We start from the raw sequence: 22241 nt of genomic DNA on the forward strand, positions 1-22241 counted from the left end.
ATGCCGATGAAAGTGACCGTCTGTTTTGATCGAGTTCGAGTCATCGTTCCGTGTGGTGATGGACACATCCTGGTCGGGGAATTAATCTCAAAAGCTATTTTACGGTACAAAAAGGCAATAGGAAAGGTAAGTAAAGTACACTTCTTAACACATGGCATCCCATTATATTCATTATACAGCATGTAGTTATAAAGTTTTCTACATAGCTTTACAGGTGACGCATCAATGTATCAAGCAAAATGGCTGACAGACGCTTGTGTGAAATGAAAGGGGTGTCGGATTTCAGGTGTGTTCAGTGATGGGTGTGATGGAATTAACAGATAACAAAAGTGATTCACCATCCTATAAAATGAACGAATGTTAGAAAATTGTTAGTCTTATTATCACTTCATACTTTCAGTGTCGGAATTCTTTCTACCCTGAGGGGACCAAAAAGGGGGTGGGGTCAAGTAATGTCAAAGGCGATTGACCCCACACGCTGTATACTACTTGCATGTTTACACTAAAGTTCAAATGCTATGTACATGAAGCTCCTGTCAATATCACATATGTGCCACTTAGTATTTCTAACCAAGAGAAACACTGACGTGCCATTTCTGTAATGCTGTGCTGTGAACTAGTGTGGTAGTATTAGCTGGTGATTGTCTGCTCAGTGCAGTCTACATGGTTGTCTTCAGGCAGGCCCTAACAACACAATGCTCTAATAATCCATTCAGGATGATTCATTGCTTACCAAGCACCAAAATATTTCCATGTTTTTGCAAAAACAAAAAAAAAAACAAAAAAACAAAAAGTCAAAATCATGCCAGTATATATGTACATTTGTATACAGTGTTATTTTCGGGAACTGGATGCAACTTTCACTTAATTCTGGGCTAACTGAATATCTATCTGATTCATATATACTTGTTCCTTTTACAATCTACCAGGGCCCTGGTTGGATTCATTCCTGCATGTGTTGGAAAATGACTTTCATGCATGACCTGCCACAATCCTATTGCAAATATTGATAGAATACACATGATATAATAGTGTGGTACATCTATATAGTTAATTACTCAATTGCCACAGTGAACATTTATTTAACAGAGACAGAGTAACCAGAAAACAAATTTCATTGATAAATCACAACAACAAAAAATATTAATGCTACAGTACTTATGCATGCTACTTTCCTGTTCTAATCTGTTTGATTGATTCATATATTAGTTATAAATAACACAGTAACTCCTATTTCAGTATTTGATCAATGGATAGATGGATTCATGATTAAAAAAAATCATTATTTGACTGCTCCATTTCAGTTGCGTACGCCATGGGTAGTCCATGTACTTTAATAGTTTGTGTTTTATATACATGCACACCTGCTCTTCCATGGACGCCAGTATTAATTTAATTGTAATTAAGAGAACAAAGGACAGTCTCACTCATGGAACAGTGACCAAAATCAATAAAACTTATTTGTCACCTTGGATTCCGATTCAAATTCCCTGCTAGGAAGTCTGCATTGAAAGCAATTTGCCCCCACCTTGGTTGGGGGTTGAGGAGTTTGTTGAGAATGGTACCTACACTATACATGTATTTTCAGGTTGTGACTGTCTGTTGACTCTATCTCTTACACTATTTGCCATTGGAACTTCATAATTTGGATACATTTTTTTTTCATCGCGGTGAGGTGGCGAGTTGTGTATCAAAAGGAGGTCACTGTGACTTACATTTTGACCTCAATCCTACATTTTGACCTCAATCCTACAAAACCTACATTGAAGAAAAAAGTTATTGATCAGGTTGTAAATATCTCCTATACTGTTAGTCACTGGAACTACATGCTTGTGGCATGGATTCACCTTGTTGAAGTAGTGTGTCATACGTCAAAAGTAGGTAACTTTTGACCTTTGACATACTGTATTAAAGAAAAGGTTGCATAAATATAGAATTTCATGTGGGAGACTATAATTTGCTGAATCGTCATTTCTACGATAATTTCTGATAGTTGCAATACAAGTGTCATACAATATTAAAAGGAAATATAGTATAATATAGAGCAAATCAAACCAAATATCCTTGATACATGTGCATTGATGTCACTTTTCTCATGATTTCTAGAAATAGCGAAAATGTCTCACTATGTGGAACAATTTCATCAGCCTACTTTAAATTTTACTACTATTATATGTGCCTCATAACATAAAGAAATTGATATCATTTTGTAATTCTTGATGTCTGACTAGCAGATGTTTCAGTGCAAGAAAGTACAAGTAAGTGCAATAACAGGAGTTATATGGAAAGAGTGAATTTTCAAGGTCCAATGGTGAATTTTGGATGGCACAGGGGAATACTTGGATGGAAGGGTAAATTTCAAATTAAGTAGCAGTTTTCAAAAGACTGAATTTTGGAGGGATGGGGGGATGTAAGAGGGTAAATAATTCAGCCTTGCTTGAGAAAATTAGTCAAATTTACTCCCACAATGGAATGATCAATGATGAAAAGGGTATGATATATGTCAAACATATATATATTGCAACCTGCAATTAGATTATGAGGATAATCTTTATATAATTGATCCATAACACAGAAACAGTGTACTCTTGGCATAAACAGTACTGTTTGTCACATTTAGGATTAGAGGCAGAAGGAAGGTACATTTAGCTTAATACCTTTTGATTTCTCTGGTACTACAGATGTGTCAAGTGATGACAGGTGAAAAATTGAAAAAGTCTTGAAAATAAAGGCTTGTGGTATACAAATTGGTACATACTCTATAAAAATATATATACATTCTTTTCCTCAATTCTAGCTAGCAGTAAAGTCTAGATCTTTTTTTATCACATTATCATAAATGGAAGGAAAGATTATGGAAATAATGTAATTTGATATTTAGTTCTTGGAGAAATGTATTGATCTGGAATTGGAAATTGATAGCCAATATAACATTCTTTTCCAAATTATTGCTAAAGCTACTAAGGCAAGTCACAAGGGTGTTTTTTAGGTTTTTTTTTTTACATATTACTCTTTAAAGTATTTGTACTGTTTTGTTTAGATACAGACTACTCTCTATTTGATATGTCTATGGTACATATTGTATACATGTACACGCAAACACCTAGTAATATACATGTACATTTATATATGTATTCAGATACTGCATGTCGGCGTGACTGAAATAAGTATTTGCAGATGTTTTCTCAAAACATTTGGCATATTACATGTTACATCTTACATGTATGTAACTCATGATTGGGATCTAGGACAAACATATACATTGGCATTTAGTTTTTTAAGTGTACAAGGAATCTGGATTTCAATTCAGGACATGCAGGTATGAGGAAATTTAAACCCAGACACTGACAAAGATTTATATAAATGCATGTGATTCAAAACATGTAAAGAAGAGTTGTCAATACTCTCACTTATAATGCTATAGCTAGCTGTAGCTTGCTAGCCTGTAAAACTGATGATAAAGTATTGAAGAATTTGGAATGTGTGCATCTGATATCATTATACAATGTCCAATTAAGATGTATGTTCAAGTGATATGATCTTGTTACCATTTTAGCTTGTTAGCTGAAATAATGTGAATATTTATGTACACAGGTCTACCAGTCATTTTGGTAGAATAGTAATTTAGACAAATCCAGAGCACTTTTTTTTCAAAATTTTGTTGAGTCCCAATATTTGAAGTGGATTCTCAAAATTTTGAGGCGTCCTTAAGGAAAAAATGAGTCCAAGACAAATATTTTTTAAGTTCTAAAATCATTGTAGGAGTTGTAGATGTGATACAGAATATTAACACATCAGTCTTATGATATTTTGGTGATGGTGAATTATGAGTGGTGTACTGATGATGTATTAGGAATGTTAGAAATTTGGCGATGGGACAACAAACATGGCCTCTGTCTCAGCAGTCGACATATACACTGTAATAACATGCCATCACCGTGTTCCTGTAGGGGAGTCTTTGATCTACCAGTGATTCCGGATGGGTACACTTGTGTTGGCATCCAGATCCTGGGAAACTTTTTGTGTATACATCTATATATATATCTGACATACATTTTAACAGTATGATTGGAAGCAGACCATATGTAGTTTTTGTTAAAACTAACTGTCTATATCAGAATGCATACTGGTATGTGTTTATCAGGTGAGAGTACATTTTAATGACGCTTTTCTGGATGTAATCATGTACATACTTCAAGAGAGAACTTTTGGCTAGATGTACAGTTGATATTTCAAATGTAATTCTGCTGTTATTGATGTATAGCTATAGGCTGGAAGTGACTGTTATTCAATGAATGAGAGTCTTCAGGTCAGAAGTCATTGTTTATTTGTGTTTATTGCTCACATGTACAGTGTATAATTAAATGGTAACTAGACCTGCACAAGTGAATAATTTCATCTCTTACTGGATTATATTGATTTTTTTGTGATACATGGATTGTGGCTACTGATTCATGGTCACAGGTCACTCATCAATGATGCATCAATTACAGGTAGGTGTTATATAAAATATTTTTTGACTCATCAAAATATAAATAACCTGTAATTTATCGTTAGCACATTGGCTAGCAGTTATCTGGTCAACTATCTGAATATATATTGAAATTGAATCTGTTTGATAAGTGTACATATAATTTACATTGTTACAATAAACAAGACATTAGGTTGGAGTGTTCTCAACATTAAGCAATTTCACACCATAAGTACATATAGCATATTTTATTTCGTGTCGACCAGTTTCGCCAGTTACAGTTCATCAGGGCAAAGTTCAAACCAATATTTCAGCCCCTTCAGGGTTTTCCATAAGAGCCAGTCGCCAGCCAATTTAGCCGCCTACACCAATCCAGTTCCATAATAATGTTCCGTACACGACTACACGTACATGGCAGGCCAGCCTCCTACTTTCACTACACAGCCTACTACTAACAAAATTATGGAAAACCCTGCCCTTAAATACCCAAAATGTGATACCTTTATCATATGATGTTTTATTAATATAGGGGGGTTACCTCTAAATTATTAATATACAGCCAGTATTATAGATTTTATAAGAGAGGAGATTATATCACTTAAAAGGTTAACAGTTCAAAAAAGATATTTTTGTTCATTTAAATAAGTTATGATCAAATGCTTTGTAGATTATCTGTACAAGTCTGATTTTCTTGCATCCTTTCAATAATATAAGTACCTTTAGTTTGATATCCTAGTTCTTTGTAGTCAATACATTCTCCTTCACATTCGGTAAAAATTGAGCATTGAAGCTGTGTTAACAGAATCACTGTCACTTTAATTCAAGATCATTCTTGAGCATCTCCATTGTGATGTCCAAGACTGGTCTAGTTCTATGACAATAATCAGTGATGGATGTAGGCTGTGTAGGTTTAAAAAAGAATCTTTTCCAACAGTGAACGGGAAAGTGCTTCTATTGGTCTTCTTAGAGGCTTTGTTTTTTATTGTTCTTGTGGGAACACTTTCGGTTCCATATGATAACATGTGTGATCAGTTTTCATGTGTCTATGTGGGCATCCTTTTTCCTGCAACTCCGTTTACACATTTTACACCAATGACAATTGATTTACTTCCTAACGACCATACCTATATATTGAACCAGTTCTTTCCCCCGTTCTTGATAAACTTACATGTTATGGGATTTGTGTAAACCTGCAAAGTAAGAAAATACTCCAAATTATCTATGAAAGCTAGAAAATTAAAATGAGGAAAGTAGCATCTCTTTTAAGCCACTTGCAATTGAGCTGGATGACACCTTTTAGCGACAGGTTGCTTGCAGATAATAATAATTTACCTTTCAAAGTTAATTTTAATTAGCATTTTCTGTTTCATATTAACTGATAAACACAAACAACCAAAAAAGTATTTTAAATGGATTTTTTGTTTTGTTACAAATACCAGTATTTAATTATGAATTGAGATCAAATTAAAATTAAGGGGGTGTGGGAGGTGGGGGGGGTAGACTTTATTAACCTTATTGTTTATCCAAAGTCAACAACACGAGAATATGTCCATTTCTCACATATATACAGTACTATTTCATTATACCTACTTAAATTATTCTCCTCTTTGGGGCAGGGAGTAAAAAGTTGGCCGTGATAACTGCACAAATTGCAATTGTATAAAAGGGAAATCAGAAATCACCCTTAATTGCCTATGATAACATGTACACATTGAAAAATGCTTTTGACCTAGTGTTGAGGGTTCACCAAAGTGAACATGATGGACTACTAAGATTTTATGTTAAGGGTGTTAATATAGTTCTGTCCCTTGAGGTAAACTATTAGTACATGTCAAGATTGAGGCTGTCAACATATTGTTGGGTAAGCTTTGAATTATTCTTAGCACAGTAAATCATGCATATGAAGATTTCGGATAGAGGTAACTTAAACTTTGGATAATTATAAGCCATGTGCATGTATACTGAAAATCATTGGGTATTTTATTTTAAGGTTTACACACTATAATGTAAACTTTGAACAGTCCTACCTCTAGGCTGCAATGTTTATTAAGTGATTAATTTTGCTATCTTTGTATCCTGTAACTACAATTTCAGTGATAAAACTCCAAAGGTGTATTTCGTGGTGTTGTGTGAAAATTTTAGTCGCCATCAACATGATATATAGTTAATATAGGCCTTGGATTCATGGTGGTGAATTATGTGATACACATCTGGAGTTATATTCAGTATATTTAACCTACAAAACTTCTGAGTATACCAGAGGAGGACCAGATATATATAAAATGCTACTGAGAAAAGCTGACACCCCACTGTTTTATTGTTGAGGAGGAAAGGTGTGGAGAAGATACAGAGTAATCAGGATGACATTGAAGTTTTTGAAGGACAAATTTACATACATACATACATACATACATATATCGCTAGCTCGGTTTAAACCAGAAAAAGGTGTAGTATATATAATCTGCATGGATCTTTAAGATAGCTTCATGCCATCTGACTGTGTTTATGTATAATTAACCAGTTACACATGTAATTGCTGTTGGAGTGTTATGGAAGGGATTTCTATTTGATACTGGTGTATATTTGTACTTTGTGGGAATGTGAAGGATGTATCAGCATGTGACAAATCATGTTCAAGTTTTATAGCACACTTGAAGTAACTAGATGTACGAAGATTTGAAAAATGGCAGAGATGCTTAGAATTCTGAAAGAACTACATAGATTGTGACAGGTTCATCATGTGCAGTTGACCTTGAGCTCATGCAGTTGTCTGAACTTTTCATCAAAAGAGAAAGAATTGAGTTGAAATTTAACAGGAGAAAGTCTTGCATTTGGAGTCAGTTAATTAATTCTGATGGAAAAAATGTTAATGCTAAACTGTTGATCATGAACATTTTTTTCTTTCGTCCATATGTATATTGGGATACATTAAATCTAGTTTAAAAATTATTAAGGTTATGGTCAACCAGCTGCTGGATGGCAAAAATGTTTGGTGGAAATGCAAGTGAATAAATGTTGAACATCTTTGTGCTACAAGTACTTAGTAAGGCCATTCAAGACTTAATTGCTGTGGAAATGGATCCGATTTTCCAGGATGATAAAAGATCTGATGCTCAGGACCAGTGTTATTCATGCTAGACATGTATAGATAACAGGTGATATCATACTGGTACCGTGATGCAAGCTGTAGAATTAAGGAAGCCTTAGTTTTCACAGTAAAATTTAAAGTACATGTAGATCATGAATGTATATTACAACATGGACTGAATTTAATTTTTTAGACAATTTATTTGACAAGGAGGATTAAAGTGAGTGATGTTGGCTGTAGATCTCTTGACTGGCAATGGTCTTGTGGCCATGCATTGCTTTTGTTAAAAATTTATTTCAGTGATTCCGCCTACAACTGGATTTCTGTATGTGATCAATTGATTTGGTGGACAATTTGAACTGAAACTTTCAAGCAGGTTAATCATGATTGAGGTTTATGTTACATGTATATGAGCATCATACAAAGGCCATGCTTTCTGTTATTCTGGAGGAGGGCAGCTCTGATGAGGCAAGTTCTATGTTCAGTATTCATATTGGATTAAGAAAAAGAATTTACAACATTCTTATTTTAAATTTCAGGATAAGTGTATGGTTTATTTCTTTTCAAATATTTTAGGACAAAAAATTTAAGGCATACTTCTGTCCTGTAATAAACCCAGTCATATCTATTGCTGTTCAATAGAATAACCACAATGTGTTTTGATATATAAATCATTTTCAAGACAAAAATTTGTTTTTTCATCATGCAAAGAACCCATCATAGACTTGCAGGCATTGCTAGGAATTGGTTGTTGGGCAGAGGTTTTGTTTTACATTGTATAGAGTACAGATTAAGAACCCATCACAGACTCTGTGACATTGCTATGGTCATGGGACAGATCCCATCACAGACTCTGTGACATTGCTATGGTCATGGGATAGAAATCATCACAGACTCTGTGACATTGCTATGGTCATGGGATAGAAATCATCACAGACTATTTGTCATTGCTATGGTCATGGGACAAAAACCAACATATATACTTATTGCTATGTATGGTCATGGAGCAGAACCCATCATATAGACTCATTGCTATGGTCATGGGACAGATCCCATCACAGACTCTGTGACATTGCTATGGTCATGGAGCAGAACCCATCACAGACTCTGTGACATTGCTATGGTCATGGGACAGATCCCATCACAGTCTCTGTGACATTGCTATGGTCATGGGATAGAAATCATCACAGACTATTTGTCATTGCTATGGTCATGGGACAAAAACCAACATATATACTTATTGCTATGTATGGTCATGGAGCAGAACCCATCATATAGACTCATTGCTATGGTCATGGGACAGATCCCATCACAGACTCTGTGACATTGCTATGGTCATGGAACAGAACCCATCATATAGACTCATTGCTAGGTCATGGGACAGATCCCATCACAGACTCTGTGACATTGCTATGGTCATGGAGCAGAACCCATCACAGACTCTGTGACATTGCTATGGTCATGGAGCAGAACCCATCACAGACTCTGTGACATTGCTATGGTCATGGGACAGATCCCATCACAGACTCTGTGACATTGCTATGGTCATGGGACAGATCCCATCACAGTCTCTGTGACATTGCTATGGTCATGGGATAGAAATCATCACAGACTATTTGTCATTGCTATGGTCATGGGACAAAAACCAACATATATACTTATTGCTATGTATGGTCATGGAGCAGAACCCATCATATAGACTCATTGCTATGGTCATGGGACAGATCCCATCACAGACTCTGTGACATTGCTATGGTCATGGAACAGAACCCATCATATAGACTCATTGCTAGGTCATGGGACAGATCCCATCACAGACTCTGTGACATTGCTATGGTCATGGAGCAGATCCCATCACAAACTCTGTGACATTGCTATGGTCATGGGACAGAACCTATCACAGACTCTGTGACATTGCTATGGTCATGGAGCAGAACCCATCACAGACTCTGTGACATTGCTATGGTCATGGGACAGATCCCATCACAGACTCTGTGACATTGCTATGGTCATGGGACAGATCCCATCACAGACTCTGTGACATTGCTATGGTCATGGAGCAGAACCTATCACAGACTCTGTGACATTGCTATGGTCATGGAGCAGAACCCATTACAGACTCTGTGACATTGCTATGGTCATGGGACAGAACCCATCATATAGACTCATTGCTATAGTCATGGGACAGAACCCATCACAGACTCTGTGACATTGCTATGGTCATGGGACAGAACCAATCACAGACTCTGTGACATTGCTATGGTCATGGGACAGAACCCATCACAGACTCTGTGACATTGCTATGGTCATGGGACAGATCCCATCACAGACTCTGTGACATTGCTATGGTCATGGGACAGATCCCATCACAGACTCTGTGACATTGCTATGGTCATGGGACAGATCCCATCACAGACTCTGTGACATTGCTATGGTCATGGGACAGATCCCATCACAGACTCTGTGACATTGCTATGGTCATGGGACAGATCCCATCACAGACTCTGTGACATTGCTATGGTCATGGAGCAGAACCTATCACAGACTCTGTGACATTGCTATGGTCATGGAGCAGAACCCATCACAGACTCTGTGACATTGCTATGGTCATGGGACAGAACCCATCACAGACTCTGTGACATTGCTATGGTCATGGAGCAGAACCCATCACAGACTCTGTGACATTGCTATGGTCATGGGACAGAACCCATCATATAGACTCATTGCTAGGTCATGGGACAGAACCCATCACAGACTCTGTGACATTGCTATGGTCATGGAGCAGAACCCATCACAGACTCTGTGACATTGCTATGGTCATGGGACAGATCCCATCACAGACTCTGTGACATTGCTATGGTCATGGGACAGATCCCATCACAGTCTCTGTGACATTGCTATGGTCATGGGATAGAAATCATCACAGACTATTTGTCATTGCTATGGTCATGGGACAAAAACCAACATATATACTTATTGCTATGTATGGTCATGGAGCAGAACCCATCATATAGACCCATTGCTAAGGTCATGGAGCAGAACCCATCACAGACTCTGTGACATTGCTATGGTCATGGGACAGAACCTATCATATAGACCCATTGCTAAGGTCATGGAGCAGAACCCATCACAGACTCTGTGACATTGCTATGGTCATGGGACAGAACCTATCATATAGACTCATTGCTATGGTCATAGGATAGAACCCATTACAGACTCTGTGACATTGCTATGGTCATTTGACAGAACCCATGACTCATTGAAATTTTGTCAAGGGTCAGAAAATTGTCCATTACTGATTTAATGCCGATGTCATGGATTAGAACCCATCAAACACTTATCAGCTTTTCAGATTCTTATATTTTACAAATTAACATTCGTGCTAATTAAAAGCAAAACATTGTTGAGGGAGACTTAATATTGTACAGTATTGTAATTAGGCAGTGTGAAAAAAGATTATGTTTGTTTGGTATACATTTCCAGCAAGCTTGAATTTAATTAACCTGGTGTATATTTAAAGACATAAACTCTCAATCCTTGGTTTAAAAGTTCCAAGGGTCCCGGCTATAAATTATTTCATTAATCACATATTACATCAGTCATATTTCTGATAATAATTTCTGAGATACCAGTGCTTAAACTGAGTTCATGAATTTTATACTGGACTAATTATGTGAAAAATATTTAACATTGCATGTGCACATTGGAACTTTAAACATGTGAGGCAGGAATGTTTCCTGTTGTTAAAGCACTGTTTTATTTGGAGGTTGTGATTGTAGTGTGTAAACAGACCCCTGGATTGGTTTATATAAACACAATTTGTTGTTGACTATTCTGATACATGATACTGACAGGGGCGTCTAGTGTTTTGGTGTAGCAGTGTAGTATATAAACCCACACACACCTGTCTTTGGCAACTTACTGTAATAACATTTGGAATATGCTGAACACTATAAAGCAGGTCACACTAGTGAATGATTTCATTTTAAATGTTTACGTATCATATTATAGAACATTATTTTATTGATATTCTTAAATATACAGATATCCATATATGTCTAAAGAATTTGGTCTAGTGTTGATTATTCTTTGTTAAATAAGACCTGGACACTCCCAGCTATAAGTTAAAATGTAGAAGTGGAAACAGGGTAGAAAACTACTAATAATGATATATAATGCACATATAATACTATGTAGAAGATTAGGAAGTTGTTATGTAAAATCTCTTAACATTCAATTATACTTAATATCACGTAATTGTAAATACTAGATATATTTTCAAAAAATTTTTAAACTTAGGCTTTTTATTTAAAAAATTTTGCATATACACAAATCTTTTTTTCTTAGGATTTTTTGTTTGTTTTCTTGATCAGGATTTCAGTGGTGTATATGGCCACTAACTATGTATACATTAACCTGTGAAATTTATGTGACGAAGACAGGAAGTAGAATGTACGGTCAAATTAAGATTTCTTAATTATAAATTATGATGATGTATTATATGAAAGATTGAAGATTTTCAAGGGTGTAGCACCAGGGTAGGTTTGTAGTGATGGAGGAAATTAATGGCTCTACTTCTAAGAACTTGTACCAGACTGGAATGGGCTTATTAATGGTTAATAGAGCACCTGCTTGGGTTTAAAACTTCTGTACTTTAATACAAGTACATGTAGAGCTGACAGGTATCATAACAAATATTGATTTAATGACTGAATAAACATGTATACTAGGATGTGTATATTGTAGGAGACCATGGCCACCTGTTGCACAGTGACCAACATGTGACAATCTGATGGTCTACCCATTCCAGCTGTAAACCAGACATGTTTATATAGTACACTGAAGACCGTGTCTAAACATAGACAGGACAATTAATGTTTGCATCCCTGGACTTAACCATACATATTATGTCATTCTGAGCTACATGACATAGACAAGAGCTAATTTTGATGCTAGATTGAATCCCCTTATGTAAATTTATCTGTTTTTATGGTCTCTTATTTGGATCTAAACTTGGATATCAGTAGAGTGTCTCTATTTGAAGTCCAAGTTTTATCAGTCAGTAACAAAAAAAAGGATGATGCCCTTTGTCAAGTCTGCAAAATTTATAGCTGTATAGTGAAAGGAATTTGTTTTTAAGAAAATATAACAGTAGGATAGTGAATATCAATCGCAAGTTTTCCATTGAGAACAATTACTATACATGTATTGTATTCCATTAACTAATTATAAATGGATTAATTACTATACATGTGTTGTATTTCATTAACTAATTATAAATGGATTAATTACTATACATGTATTGTATTCCATTAACTAATTATAAATGGATTAATTACTAAACATGTATTGTATTCCATTAACTAATTATAAATGGATTAATTACTATACATGTATTGTATTCCGTTAACTTATAAGTGGCAGTTGAACAATGTTAGCACATCATCGGCGCCCATTCGGCTTTTTACTCCAGTGAATTTAAAAAATCCATCAATGACCTGAAACTAGAAACAATGACATAGAATTTTTTTTTGTAAAATGAGTTAATGATTAAATTTATATCCATGTAAACTTACAGACTCTTCTATATCAACTACTTATCACATTCTATTCCAACAATGAAATCAACATGGACAGCTTTCAACAAACCTGAATGATAGATGTGGTGATTTCAATTTCCTTCATGTGGATTTTTTCATTTCAGTATAGCAACAAAACTGCATCCGCAGCACAAAGTTTTTACATCTCACAGTTGATTTTGATATTCAGTTCATGAACTTGTTCCCAATATCACTAATTTCATGCAAGAAGTCAAATGACAGACAAACTCATTATACAGGGCTGTGAGAGATTCAGGTTAGGAAGATTAAGGGAAGGTTTTATGGTCATCATGATGATCTCAATGAGAAATGTTTGATTTCTTTTTGTGAAGCTGGACATGGTTGATGCTTGTTTAGTTTGTCTGCTGGTTCCTTTGTTGTGTAGCCTCCTGTGAGAAGATGACATTACTTACTTGGCTCGACCAAGGTTTACATTGGGATACATGAAGTAGACAACACGTACCAGAACTCTTCTCGATCATTTGGTCTTATTCTCATTGTACTTTTTCAAGAATCTACTTAGTGTAATCTTTCTATTGTTTATATTTTGCCCTAGTTTTACTGAATTGGAGTTTGGATTTTAATTCCATTCACTTCTTGGTATTAAACTTGTTTTTTACATTGTGTATGCCAGTTTGTGAAATTTAGCTTCTATAACTACGATATAATCTGTAAACACAAATTTCAGGTCATTGTACAGAAAACAGTGATTTTTTACTGACCTCCTTAATTCAACTATATATTATAATTGAAACTTTTGAATTTGGTTTGACAGTTTGTTAATTCAAACACCAGGTTATGATCTGTTGATATTTTTCTCCTAAAAGAATATTCAATTATGATCCTAATTACAGGTAGATCACTCTATGTTATATTTAGTTAAATAATTAGATATAATTAGCAGTAATCTGGGACCTAGTCACAAATATACCCAAGTTATACTAGCTACCTTAATAATGAGTTTAATAGCAAAGAATTTTTCTTTTTCTCCATTTCAATGGTCTTTATATATGTGAACATGAAAACGTAGGCCTCATTACACTAACTTGAGATAAGTGCACTTGTGAATTGATTTACCCCTTATAATCAGAGAACCTGATATTTACCTGGATATAGGCTCTTCTGTTAATGTATATATCTATTAATGATACGCCAATCAGCACTTAATATAAAAACAAAACACAGCTGCAATAGGACACATGTCTGCAGGTATCTGTAAACAGTTAAAAGCATGTAGTGAGATGATGAGATCTGCAAAAGTGATATATTTTTAGAGGTACATTAAACATATAAAAAAAAATTTCACATGATACAAAACAATGTTATGAATGGCCTTAAGGAAGCCTTATGTGATATGTTTGTTGTTTTTCCTCCAGAAGTAAGTCATGGGGTCAGCCTACATTATGTCCAATTAGTCCGGGGGTTGTGTAGCATTGTTTAAACACCGTTGGATAGTGGGGTGTATAATAACCCGACGTGGATCATGCTAGATAGATATTAAGATAACCTACAAAAGTTCAGTGATTATTTGTGATAATTAGAATGCATGGAGACTTCAGTAGCTGGTATGTGCAGCTCCTTAAGTGTTTTAAAGCAAAGAAGTCATCTTTGAAATACATAACCACTTTGGTTTAACATTATATTATTCTGTATAATTAAGCAATATTACACATACATAAACATTTGTGATAAGGGAAACCAAGCTTGTATTAACAATCCTTTCCTGAATTTAAATTTCCTGATCTAGATAAATTTAAAAATAACCTGAATGATTATTCTCTTCTGTTCATGCTCTTGTCATTTTAGAGGGGGTGGATCAGTTGCAGGGTGTGGGGTGTGGTGGGGTGTGGTGGGGGGATGTTTACATGATTATATATATCTATACCCCTGTCCATCCATCCTATTATGACCTGTTTGGAATCAATATTATATTTTGAAAACCTGTCAACAGGTTTGATGATATTTACCCATTCTATTCTACACCTCACAATTTCACGATGGTGATTATTGGTCAGGATCAAAGAGTTACATTTGACAATTCTTCTGTTCTTGTGATCAGTTTTAACATTTCCTTGACTCTTCCTATAGATGATATGTCTCGTGTACACTACCAGACATCAGTGTTCTGGTGAATTCACTGCAGAAACAGTTGTCAAAAATTTCAAAGTCATCAAAAATGATTTTAGCATGGAAGCTGGGGGCATTCTTAAACACTTTCTAGTTTGGTAAATGTAATTATCATTGTGTGCATACTGCATGATAGTTTTCATCTATAATGCAATATTAATGTGAGACAATGATAGTGCTAAGAATTTTGATTAAACTTGATATTAATTGAAATTCTTGGCATTTAATGTCATTCACCTGCAGTATTTAAATCCCTGTTATTTTTGTAATCTGAATATTTTACCTTATTATATGCCCATCAAGAATTCTGACTAGACCTGTTATGGTATGGTACTGTCTTCCCATCATTCAGTTTACTTTTTTAGCCAACTATCATCAGATGATTTTAATTATCAAATCATCCTTTATCCATTGTCTGTCCATCCTTAAACAGTCTTATAAACAATATTTAATATCTTTCTTGAGAAGCACAGGTTGAATCATTCTCAAATTTTATATGTAGGTTTACCTTAAATTAGTCTGTAGTTGTGCTGAAATTTGGAAGTGATTGAGAAAACAAGATGGCCATCTTGGTTTTTGACAGATATAAAGTTTGTTATCCCTATATCAGAATAAGTATGTGTAGGATTGTTATCAAATTCCACAGGTAGGTTTAGCTTCATTCGATAGATATGCATATTAGATTTTGGGGCTGATCAGAAAACAAGATTGCTGACAGGTGACTATTTTTTTATTTTGACAAAGTAAGATTGTTATTGTTCTTTCTGTAGAACTCTTGGATTATTCTCAAATTTCATATGTAGCTTCCTCTTGGTCCTTCGATCATAATTATAAAAATGAAATGGCTGACAGGCCTCCTCTTGTATTTTAACTTAGAAAACAGTACTTCATGAGAAGTGCTGGATGGATCTTTCTCAAATTTTAGATGTAGGTACCCCTGATCCTTAGTTGTGCAGTTTTGATCAAATGATGGTGGGCACCATTTGCAGGATTCCTTTAGGATCTCATCATATTGATCTTGTTGGGAGATATCTGCCTTCAGTTTTCAGCTGATTTCTTTCATACATGTGTATGCTTAATCATGATGATCACAATGACATGAAGTTGTATTTTTCTGAAATAGCAATCGATGATGTTTAGCTGAATTACGGCCCCTTGTTGCTTTTAAAATGTTTTAGTCTTTTCTAGAGATTTTCTCTCTCAGTTTTCAAGCAATATCTTTGATTTTACTTATGCAAGTTCCAACTTGGCAGGGATAATCACCATGACATGATGTTGTTTTTCAGCAAAGTGACCACCACGTAGTTTGAATATTCTGACCTTTTTTATCATTTCAGTCAAATGAGCATTGGGTGACTGTACACAACCTAAAGACCAGCACTGATGGGGGAATCCTTGACCCAGATGACATACTCAATGATGTGGTGGATGATAGAGAACAGGTAAGTAATAACATCAAGCAGGTCACGATACTCAGGTTAAGTGGTACACAAACTCAGGTTTAGTTACACAAACTCCGACATGGTGATACACAAACTCAGGCATAGTGGTACACAAAGTCAGGCATAGTGGTACACATAGTCAGGCATAGTGGTACACGAACTCAGGCATAGTGGTACACATAGTCAGGCATAGTGGTACACGAACTCAGGCATAGTGGTACACAAACTCAGGCATAGAGGTACACAAACTCAGGCTTAGTGTTACACAAACTCGGGCTGAGAGGTACACAAACTCAGGCATAGTGGTACACAAACTCAGGCTTAGTGTTAGACAAACTCAGACATAGTGGTACACAAACTCAGGCATAGTGGTACAAAAAGTCAGACATAGTGGTACACATAGTCAGGCATAGTGGTACACAAACTCAGGCATAGTGGTACACAAACTCAGGCATAGTGGTACACATAGTCAGGCATAGTGGTACACATGGTCAGGCATAGTGGTACACAAACTCAGGCATAGTGGTACACATGGTCAGGCATAGTGGTACACAAACTCAGGCATAGTGGTACACAAACTCAGGCATAGTGGTATACAAACTCAGGCATAGTGGTACACATAGTCAGGCATAGTGGTATACAAACTCAGGCATAGTGGTACACATAGTCAGGCATAGTGGTACACAAACTCATGTATAGAATAAAGGATAACATTTTACACAATACATCCACTCCACCTTCCCCATATCCAAATATATCCTATCAGATTGATATTGACGTCAAAGAAATATTAGACATTTTTTAAGACCACATGTCAGAGAAATGTTGTTTCGAGAAAGTTTCATACCAAGATCATATTATATTGATAACAAAGTTCTGTGTTTATGAATTTCAAATTGTCCGTACATACCAGCCAGATGATAAACATATTATGATCATGTTTTTAAAACTATATATACTATTTAATGTAGAACTGTGATGTAATTATACAAAGATTAGTTTTTTTCTTGGATTGAAATAGCGCAGCTCCTATTTTCAAGAGGTTTGAAAAATATAGAAAATGAAAACATTTACATTAACTGTTAGAAAGTTGAACCAGTGAGAATTTGACTAGAAAGGTAAGGTTGGATGCGAAGATTCCTGGTTTGGAAAGTGATGACTTGTAAGGTACATCATAATGCCTTATAGTTATTGATCATGATCAACCTAGCTAGGCATTTGATAGATCCCTTGCACCTTATGCTCTTGTTCCTGTCCTCACGGACTTGTGGCCATCAACAGTAGAATGAGAGTCCAGGTGTTTTGCCCTGTTAATTTGTTCAGTGACAGGCCACAGGTGACAATGGCTGTAGTTGGACAGGCAGAGGAATGTAGCCTAATAGGGTTGTTAAAGTACAAGTTAGAGGACCAAGCCTACACATTCACAATCAGTCATGTTTGGAAACCTAACCCCACTCACAAATCTTTGAATAAGTCATTTAAAATTTGGCATTTCCATTATTCAGTTGACCTCTTCAAGTTCAAATGGCAACCAATTGCAAATGGCAATGTATATTGCTATCCTGATCTTTGAAATGTTTTACTGGTGATTAAGTACAGTATTTTCTGGGGACATTGTTCTTTCACTGCAGGCAACTGAAACATGTTCAAAATTGACATTTCATTAAATCAATTAGATGTGATAGAATTGTTTATATTTGTGATGCAAGTAACATGTTAAGGTGTAAATTTAAAGCAAAAAAGAGCTGGTTATCAGTATAACATTGAAATAGAACAACTCCATTTTTTAGATTCATATGCAAAGTATATATAAATATGGTAATTGTGTTAATGTTTCATTGTCATTCCCAATCTGATAAATTTTACTGCTTTGTAAATAAGTGGAAGGCAGGGTCAACATTAAACTGAATATTTTGTACTGAAACCACACTTTTAATGTCTCTGAGAGCTGTAATACAAAGGGAAAAATAGACGTTTATGATCGTGTAAAAATAACCTCTTGACAAGAAACAGCCGAAAGCTAGTGTTGTCAAGTCCATTTTCAAATACCACCAGGTGTTAGATAGAAATAGATAAAAAACAAAACAAAAAGTACACATACTGCTTAATTTTTTTGAGAAAAGAGATTTAATGGAGTTAGTCATTGCCAGTGTATATAAATAGAATTCTCAAATTGATTTAAATATTTTAGAACTGAATGCTATTGTTTGATTTAAATAACATATTTGACCCTGCTTATTTATGGAGAAGTATGAAGGAAGCATTAGTGACATAAAGTGCAACATTGTACCCATCCTACATCTGTCACATCCATAAGCCTTCCTTAGTCACTTACTGACTACATACGACTGTGTTGAATCTCTCCTCATCCTGTCTCAAAACCAATTTCATCACTCTAGCATATCTTATGGGATTTTGATAAATTTTTATGCAAAGGTCAACAAGTATTAATGACAATACCTTGAATTATTGAGTTATGTGTTTCAGTGCTGAAAGCTCAAAGTCACCAAAGTTCATTTACTATTCATAGAAAATCATTAACTTATTCAGTGATGTTTTAACTCGCCCACCTGTCCTTGTTGTGATGAAGTTTTCTCCCACCATTCACAGCCGTGTCTCCCGTTTTAGCCGGGAAAGAGCAGCTTGATAGATAGCTTATAAAAGAGATATAGAGATAGCCTTATGACAATGGATTGTAAACAAACATCGTCTGCTAGCTATCGGCATCCTGAAGCAAATCCAAACTTTACATAACGTCATGTCATGAAGTGTACGCTTTAAAGTTACTGCAAGAAAAACGACTGTTTATATATGAATGTGGTATTTATCTCATATGTTGCTCCATTTCATTGATATATAATATATGAAATACTGTATTGTAAAAAATCAACCCCCGGGTTGGAGATTTCTCTGTCACACCCTCAGGGTAGGGGAAAATTCTATAAATGAAAGGTTATGTTTCCATATCAGGGGAAGGCTCAATTAAAAAGAATTCATTAACTTTGTTTTAAACAGCACGGTCATTGAAAAAAGCAGTAGATTTTCTTTTATGTAATCAGGACAATGCTGGCAAAAAAAATAGAAGAAAAAGATGCATACCATACATCACAATAAAACCCTCTGAAGTGAAAGCATCTTACGATGAGAGATATCTGGAATTAATTATAATATCAGATAATTCCCTTTTATAGTCTGGGTTTCTCTTTATGGGATTTTAATCAAGCTTTACTCAGATATCAAACTTCACCGAGTTCATATTCTAAGGTCACCATTTTGTTAATTATCTGAGTCTTTTTAAAATGTTGATACATCTTACTTAAAAATGTTGCATGAACTCGTGAACAAATTTTACTTGTATTTCTTGTAAAACTTTAAAAGCATTTACGTTCGATGAAATCTTGAAATCATGAAAGAAAAGAAGAATTTTTGGTAATAATTTACACAGGAAAGAAATCTTGTTAAAGTATGCAGTATAAGCTAATAATGAATGGCTCGTATATGTGTAACTTCTAATGAGAAACTCTGGACAATAATGAAATGAATTGCATTTATACAAATCTGTTTTACCAGATAGAGTTCTGATGAAAAAATCATACTCAAACTTTAATTATGAAAACACGGCCAGATTGAGTTCAGAAAGAAGTAATGTTGATAAAGGAAGCCAGTTTTACATGATGGTTGGAAATCCTTGTCATGGATTGTTTTGATACAAAACTCATTAAAGGCAGACAAATTACATGAAGCCCATTACTATCTGTATTTTATTGAGGTCAGAGATAAACTCCAGACCCTCTCCATTGTTTCCAGGACCATCCAGGCTGTTGTTAACCTGTAGGTTTGTCTATATTTTGTTGGTATAATAATTATCTCTATGGAGTTACAGGGGTCAGTTATTATCTGACAGTGACATCACAGTCTCTTTTCATTGGTCGTTGTAGATCTGCCTCCCAAGTAGACAAACACCAGACTGAACATGAAGTGGCAGGAGGGTTCATAGACACTTGATTCAATGTTATATTTAATTAATCAACACATGGCCTCACGGCATCTCAGAATAAAAAAAATATACTTTTAATTGTCAGTTATGTCAAAGATATTGATCTTCTGAAATAATCAAGTCCTAGCTAAAGGCTGCCAAACATCTTACCAATGGTCTGATTTCAGTCAGAAATCTTATGCTTGGGGATGGTGTTAACATTTGGCTATATGATCCTGGGAAAATAACAAATCAAACCAGGGCTCTCACTCCCCATTTTGGGCCTGGGGCCCGGGGCCATTAGATTGGGAAAAATAGTGGCATTTTCCTTAGAATAGGGAAACTTGGGGTCTGAATTGGGAAAAAAAGATACTATTTTGCATTAGGAATCGGCCCCAAATCTGGCAGATCGAGAGCCCTGCAAGCTGTTGATGCTCTATACAAGGGAGATAATTAGGTTTTGGTGGTTAGCTGGGTATAGCTAGCACTAAATCTTTTAGTACAGAATGCATCAAGGAAAATTTAATCATGTAATTAATTCAGGTCTGGGGAATATTTTTTTTGTTTCAGAATTTATTTCATTTAACTAGATTTACCGCTACATATCGGAAAGTGAATTACTGTGGAACATTGTATTTTCTCAGATAAATTTATAAATCAGAACTTGTACACAAGTTTTGTACTGTGTATTTATTGTACAGAGATATAGTTTAATTCTATAGATCTAATAGCAACTTATCAGACTTGTACAGCCAGTACAATTGTTTCTGACCTGATAACAGTAATATAGATCAGCTGTCAACACTAGATTAACAGTCTATTAATATAGGTGTCCATTCTAGTACTCCATTAATCCCTGCCATGCCTTACTGGCTGCTGGCTATATTGTTACAAGGACCAGTACATCCAGGTTTTATCTGTGTAATGGACATTTTTTGGAAGCTCTTCATCACATCGTTACCAGCGGACTATGTAGGCCTGATTTAATTACTAATTATACCTGAGATATGGTTATTATTAGCAGGTACATATAAAACTGCCCTAACTGGTGTAGTATTTGATATTGGGATGAAATCATTGGTGTATTTTACTTGTATCAGGAAATTCAGGCGACAGATTAAGCTCATTAAACTGGACTTAATTATTATAGGACAACATAAAAAATAAATTGATACTTATATACTGTGGATGGGTATAATATTTGAAATAGTTGTAAAAGATGAGAATCATTTGATTTGAAATAAATAACAATGAAATTAATCATAGAAAGGATTTTGAATTTATTTTTGTTTCGAATTGAGTTATTATCGTACATTAAACTTATCACAGATTTTATAGCTTCTTCGAAATATTTTAATCTAAAATGAGATAATTGTTTAAAACTGGTTTCACACTTTCATGAATCCTATTTGGATTAGAAATCTGGTTGCATGTAATTTATAAAGAAGAAATCGGCAAACAAACAAGCGATAACAGATGAAGGAAAGATAAGCTGTAGTAGATGAAAACAGCTGGATATTGTTTTACAAAAACTTGG

At 35.1% G+C, this 22241-nt stretch overlaps 1 protein-coding gene across 1 annotated transcript in view; it reads left to right on the forward strand.

Annotated features, from left to right (window-relative positions):
• Nucleotides 1-22241, forward strand: part of LOC132545016 (partitioning defective 3 homolog) — a 63213-nt gene continuing 40972 nt past the window's right edge. The window contains exons 1-2 of the mRNA XM_060208684.1: nt 1-126; nt 16624-16728. Coding sequence (XP_060064667.1) covers nt 1-126; nt 16624-16728 — 231 coding nt within the window. The remainder of the gene's footprint in view (nt 127-16623; nt 16729-22241) is intronic.

Source organism: Ylistrum balloti, unplaced genomic scaffold, assembly GCF_031769215.1.
Source record: "Ylistrum balloti isolate Yb309-2 unplaced genomic scaffold, AGI_CSIRO_Ybal_v1 Utg369592, whole genome shotgun sequence".
NCBI classification, from domain to species: Eukaryota; Metazoa; Mollusca; class Bivalvia; order Pectinida; family Pectinidae; genus Ylistrum; species Ylistrum balloti.